The following is a 6,548-nucleotide window of genomic DNA, read 5'->3' as shown; positions in this document are numbered from 1 at the left end:
GGTGTTTTTGGCTACTCAGTCATTAAGATGTCTGAAGATCTGTTAGAAAAGGAGAAAACAGAGAGTAAAGTATAAGGAAATAAGCTCGGAGCTGAAGTGTTACCTAATCAACCTCACACGTCCTCTTAAACACAAGCAGCCGTTGCTAACTGATTCCTCTCGCCTGATCCTAAAACAGAGGACCGCCATGTTCCCGCCCACTGTTCATACGTCAGCGATCTGGACCAATCCGGTGGCCACGCCCTGACAGCGAGGCGGAGCTCTGTCCAATCAGAACGGGCGGTGTGGACAAATCAAAGTTCTGAGAGCGCGAGAGCGAGGCAGTGTGGTGCTGCAGCCTGGCTGAGAGCGCGCGCTGTAACGTGTAACGGATGCGTAACGTTTAAATGGATGAGCTCGAGCGACCGCTTAAGGTTTCGGCGAGGCTGACGGTGAACCGGAGAACCGGACTTTAGGATTAAGCCATTTTTGACCTTTTAAAAGGACGTTTTCGCCTCAACGTTGGACACGCGAGCCGGTGCGGTGGCCGTTAGTGAGGTAAATGATGGTGAGGTGCTTAAGGTGGATGTCGGAGTGGATGGAGTGACGTTAGCCAGATAACTAGTGTTTGATGTTGGTGAGGTAAATATTGACCTAGCTTGAGTAAGCGCTGGTGAGGACGGCGTTAGACTGTACTTATCTACACTGAGTAAATATGAGTGGGATATCCAGTGATGAAGTAAGCGTTGATGGGTTGTTTATGAGGTGAAGGAGGAAAAGAGTAGTTAGCTAAATATTGGTGAGGAAAAGTGGAGTAAATATAAATATAGCTACCTATAAACAGTTGAGGTAGTGCTAGCACTAGCCAGCGCTGACTGTGAAATGTAGCTAGCTAGCTAAACAAGGCTGAGGTAAATGTTGATAAAGCAGCACTCAGATGGAGTAAATGTTGATGAGGTAAATGTTTAATGGAGTAAATGTTGGTGAGGTAAATGTTTAATAATGTAAATGTTGGTGAGGTAAATGTTTAATGGAGTAAATGTTGGTGAGGTAAATGTTTAATAATGTAAATGTTGGTGAGGTAAATGTTTAATGGAGTAAATGTTGGTGAGGTAAATGTTTAATGGAGTAAATGTTGGTGAGGTGAATGTTTAATGGAGTAAATGTTGGTGAGGTGAATGTTTAATGGAGTAAATGTTGGTGAGGTGAATGTTTAATGGAGTAAATGTTGGTGAGGTAAATGTTTAATAATGTAAATGTTGGTGAGGTGAATGTTTAATGGAGTAAATGTTGGTGAGGTGAATGTTTAATGGAGTAAATGTTGGTGAGGTAAATGTTTAATGGAGTAAATGTTGGTGAGGTAAATGTTTAATAATGTAAATGTTGGTGAGGTGAATGTTTAATGGAGTAAATGTTGGTGAGGTAAATGTTTAATAATGTAAATGTTGGTGAGGTAAATGTTTAATAATGTAAATGTTGGTGAGGTGAATGTTTAATAATGTAAATGTTGGTGAGGTGAATGTTTAATGGAGTAAATGTTGGTGAGGTGAATGTTTAATAATGTAAATGTTGGTGAGGTGAATGTTTAATAATGTAAATGTTGGTGAGGTGAATGTTTAATGGAGTAAATGTTGGTGAGGTGAATGTTTAATGGAGTAAATGTTGGTGAGGTAAATGTTTAATGGAGTAAATGTTGGTGAGGTAAATGTTTAATGGAGTAAATGTTGGTGAGGTAAATGTTTAATAATGTAAATGTTGGTGAGGTGAATGTTTAATAATGTAAATGTTGGAGAGGTGAATGTTTAATGGAGTAAATGTTGGTGAGGTAAATGTTTAATAATGTAAATGTTGGTGAGGTGAATGTTTAATAATGTAAATGTTGGTGAGGTGAATGTTTAATGGAGTAAATGTTGGTGAGGTAAATGTTTAATAATGTAAATGTTGGTGAGGTGAATGTTTAATAATGTAAATGTTGGTGAGGTGAATGTTTAATGGAGTAAATGTTGGTGAGGTAAATGTTTAATAATGTAAATGTTGGTGAGGTGAATGTTTAATAATGTAAATGTTGGTGAGGTGAATGTTTAATGGAGTAAATGTTGGTGAGGTGAATGTTTAATGGAGTAAATGTTGGTGAGGTAAATGTTTAATGGAGTAAATGTTGGTGAGGTAAATGTTTAATAATGTAAATGTTGGTGAGGTGAATGTTTAATAATGTAAATGTTGGAGAGGTGAATGTTTAATGGAGTAAATGTTGGTGAGGTAAATGTTTAATAATGTAAATGTTGGAGAGGTGAATGTTTAATAATGTAAATGTTGGTGAGGTGAATGTTTAATAATGTAAATGTTGGAGAGGTGAATGTTTAATGGAGTAAATGTTGGTGAGGTAAATGTTTAATAATGTAAATGTTGGTGAGGTAAATGTTTAATAATGTAAATGTTGGTGAGGTGAATGTTTAATAATGTAAATGTTGGTGAGGTGAATGTTTAATGGAGTAAATGTTGGTGAGGTAAATGTTTAATAATGTAAATGTTGGTGAGGTGAATGTTTAATGGAGTAAATGTTGGTGAGGTAAATGTTTAATAATGTAAATGTTGGTGAGGTGAATGTTTAATGGAGTAAATGTTGGTGAGGTAAATGTTTAATAATGTAAATGTTGGTGAGGTAAATGTTTAATGGAGTAAATGTTGGTGAGGTGAATGTTTAATAATGTAAATGTTGGTGAGGTAAATGTTTAATGGAGTAAATGTTGGTGAGGTAAATGTTTAATGGAGTAAATGTTGGTGAGGTGAATGTTTAATAATGTAAATGTTGGTGAGGTAAATGTTTAATGGAGTAAATGTTGGTGAGGTAAATGTTTAATGGAGTAAATGTTGGTGAGGTAAATGTTTAATGGAGTAAATGTTGGTGAGGTGAATGTTTAATGGAGTAAATGTTGGTGAGGTAAATGTTTAATGGAGTAAATGTTGGTGAGGTAAATGTTTAATGGAGTAAATGTTGGTGAGGTGAATGTTTAATAATGTAAATGTTGGTGAGGTGAATGTTTAATGGAGTAAATGTTGGTGAGGTAAATGTTTAATAATGTAAATGTTGGTGAGGTGAATGTTTAATGGAGTAAATGTTGGTGAGGTAAATGTTTAATAATGTAAATGTTGGTGAGGTGAATGTTTAATGGAGTAAATGTTGGTGAGGTAAATGTTTAATAATGTAAATGTTGGTGAGGTAAATGTTTAATGGAGTAAATGTTGGTGAGGTGAATGTTTAATAATGTAAATGTTGGTGAGGTAAATGTTTAATGGAGTAAATGTTGGTGAGGTAAATGTTTAATAATGTAAATGTTGGTGAGGTAAATGTTTAATGGAGTAAATGTTGGTGAGGTGAATGTTTAATGGAGTAAATGTTGGTGAGGTAAATGTTTAATAATGTAAATGTTGGTGAGGTAAATGTTTAATGGAGTAAATGTTGGTGAGGTGAATGTTTAATAATGTAAATGTTGGTGAGGTGAATGTTTAATAATGTAAATGTTGGTGAGGTGAATGTTTAATGGAGTAAATGTTGGTGAGGTGAATGTTTAATGGAGTAAATGTTGGTGAGGTGAATGTTTAATAATGTAAATGTTGGTGAGGTGAATGTTTAATAATGTAAATGTTGGTGAGGTAAATGTTTAATAATGTAAATGTTGGTGAGGTGAATGTTTAATAATGTAAATGTTGGTGAGGTAAATGTTTAATGGAGTAAATGTTGGTGAGGTAAATGTTTAATAATGTAAATGTTGGTGAGGTAAATGTTTAATAATGTAAATGTTGGTGAGGTGAATGTTTAATAATGTAAATGTTGGTGAGGTGAATGTTTAATGGAGTAAATGTTGGTGAGGTAAATGTTTAATGGAGTAAATGTTGGTGAGGTAAATGTTTAATAATGTAAATGTTGGTGAGGTAAATGTTTAATAATGTAAATGTTGGTGAGGTAAATGTTTAATAATGTAAATGTTGGTGAGGTAAATGTTTAATGGAGTAAATGTTGGTGAGGTGAATGTTTAATGGAGTAAATGTTGGTGAGGTGAATGTTTAATAATGTAAATGTTGGTGAGGTAAATGTTTAATGGAGTAAATGTTGGTGAGGTAAATGTTTAATAATGTAAATGTTGGTGAGGTGAATGTTTAATGGAGTAAATGTTGGTGAGGTGAATGTTTAATGGAGTAAATGTTGGTGAGGTGAATGTTTAATAATGTAAATGTTGGTGAGGTGAATGTTTAATGGAGTAAATGTTGGTGAGGTGAATGTTTAATGGAGTAAATGTTGGTGAGGTGAATGTTTAATGGAGTAAATGTTGGTGAGGTGAATGTTTAATGGAGTAAATGTTTAATGGAGTAAATGTTGGTGAGGTGAATGTTTAATAATGTAAATGTTGGTGAGGTGAATGTTTAATGCAGTAAATGTTGGTGAGGTGAATGTTTAATAATGTAAATGTTGGTGAGGTAAATGTTTAATGCAGTAAATGTCGGTGAGGGAAATTAAGTAAATGTTAAATGGAGTAAATGTTGGTGAGGGAACTGGTTAATGGAGTAAATGTTGGTGAGGGAACTGGTAAAAGGAGTAAATGTTGGTGTGGGAACAGTAAGGTAACATATATGGTAAATACAGTATGTTGATAAGGTACATTTTAGTAAGGTAGCTAAATGCTGATAAAGGTCAATTTTGGGAAGGTAATTATTGAAGCAGCTATTGAGGTAAATGTTGAGCAGAGCAAATGTTAGGTCACAGTTAAAGTAATTACATTTGGTGACCATGCTAAAAACACACACACTCGTGAGACCAGCATATGTTGTGTGTATGTTGGTCAACAAACTATGCTGGGTGATGAGCTTAACCAGCACCAGATCAGCACTGATTTCAAAACTGGTCTAAGCAGTTTTCTTAAAAGCTGAATTGACTAACCGTTGATGAGGTAAATGTAAAGTCTAAAATGTAAAATGTAAATATAACTGTTGCTGAGGTAAGGTTTACAGTCAACTGTTGGTGAAGTGACCGTGCATGTGGTTCTTTATCAAACACAGCTTGTCTGTCTTTGAGGAGAAGATGACGGAAATCAGTGAGAAGGAGAATGAGCCACAGAACCAGCGGGACTTCCAGCGCTCTCCGGGGACAGTCACCGGACAGCCTGAGTCTAAGGTAAGCTGCAGGGGAGCTGGAGTTGTCCGGCTTTCAGAGTACACTGTCGACAAACTGAGAGCGGTGGTGTCAAAATCTTCTGTTTTATACCAGTTGGTTACTCTGAGGCACTAATAAATGTTTGGCATGATAACTTGCAAACAAAGCAAATGTTATGAAATGGGATAATCGGACAAATGAGGATTAAAGCAGCATTATGTGAGAAGTGGTGTTTTTTTGCTCATGGACTACCTCTACCTGCGGAAAGTGTAATTCCCTACTCAATTTCCTTTTCCAGCAGTTATGCAGCGTTACTCTGCGTATCTAAACAGTCACTGGTAAAACTTGTGTGTCTAAAAAGCAGGGACTGAATTTTAAAGTGATATCATTTCATACTGACGATATTGCTTGTGTTGAATAAGTAGACCTTGTTATGTAATACTGGTGCAGAGTGAAGTGGAGCAGATATGTATTATTTATATGAAACTATAGAACAGAATATACTATTATAGGAGTATACGAGTAGAGTGGATCACTGTAGAATACATGGCCTTCCAGAGTTATTAGCACCATTGAGTAAGATATGTAGTTGTAGATGTGTAGTCCATGTGTTTTTAAGAATACATAAACTTTGCGTATCGGACGATACCCGATACTAATCCGAACTTCACCATGTGGGAGATATTTAAAGCGTCAGGACTGACTGAAATTAGAAGTTTTTGGGACCAAAAGAGAGCTAACAGATCCTCCCATTTCGGTCCTTTTTAATGATAGACCAGCTGTGGCAGTCTCAGCTGTCCTCCATTACAGGTGCAAGTCTTCAACCAAACAGTTCAGTTCTAGTGTCTCTCTATCGCTGAAAATGGCAGAAACGGCAAAAGGCTGTGGCTTTTAATAAAAAAACGATGGTGGATTATGTGGACTATTCTGATATTTAGTGACAAAAACATGTAACTGTTTGGCCGTGTCTGCCTGCCTGCATGTGTGCCTGTGTGTGAGAGATCCCCTGCTCGCCCCTCCTCCCTGCTCTGCTCTTGAGTAAACAGAGCAGGCTGCTGAAGGCCAGGTGTGTGGATTTGATCTGTTTTGTCTGAATACCGGGGGTCCCATCGATCTGCCTAATGATCCGATCCCCATCCAGCTAATTTTTTTAGTATCAGGACCGATATCCGATCCTAGTATTGAATCGGTGCCTCCCTAGAACAGAGTTCAGTGTAACCACAAAAAGTCAGAGTGAATGAGGTTTCAGTTTGTTACTCTGTCATACAGGTCCAATAATTTAAGGTAGAAGATTGAAGGTCAGTTTTATCAGCCTGTAGCACTGGAAGACCAGAATGCTCTTATCCCACTAGGCATATTACATAAAAGCTGTTGATCATGGGAAGATGCAGGGAGGAGGGAAGTCTAAGTATATAAGCTG

General features: G+C 36.5%; 1 protein-coding gene across 1 annotated transcript in view; it reads left to right on the top strand.

Annotated features, from left to right (window-relative positions):
• The first annotated feature begins 348 nt into the window (after positions 1-348).
• LOC140544358 (SH3 and cysteine-rich domain-containing protein 2-like) overlaps positions 349-6,548 on the top strand; it is a 45,553-nt gene continuing 39,353 nt past the window's right edge. Inside the window, exons 1-2 of the mRNA XM_072667873.1 lie at positions 349-537; positions 5,035-5,149. Of these exons, the coding sequence (XP_072523974.1) occupies positions 5,057-5,149 (93 nt within the window). The 5' untranslated portion in view covers positions 349-537; positions 5,035-5,056. The remainder of the gene's footprint in view (positions 538-5,034; positions 5,150-6,548) is intronic.

Source organism: Salminus brasiliensis, chromosome 22 (genome assembly GCF_030463535.1).
Source record: "Salminus brasiliensis chromosome 22, fSalBra1.hap2, whole genome shotgun sequence".
Classification (NCBI taxonomy): Eukaryota; Metazoa; Chordata; class Actinopteri; order Characiformes; family Bryconidae; genus Salminus; species Salminus brasiliensis.
Note: the sequence above shows the minus strand (reverse complement) of the source record. Positions and strands in the feature narration are given on the sequence as shown.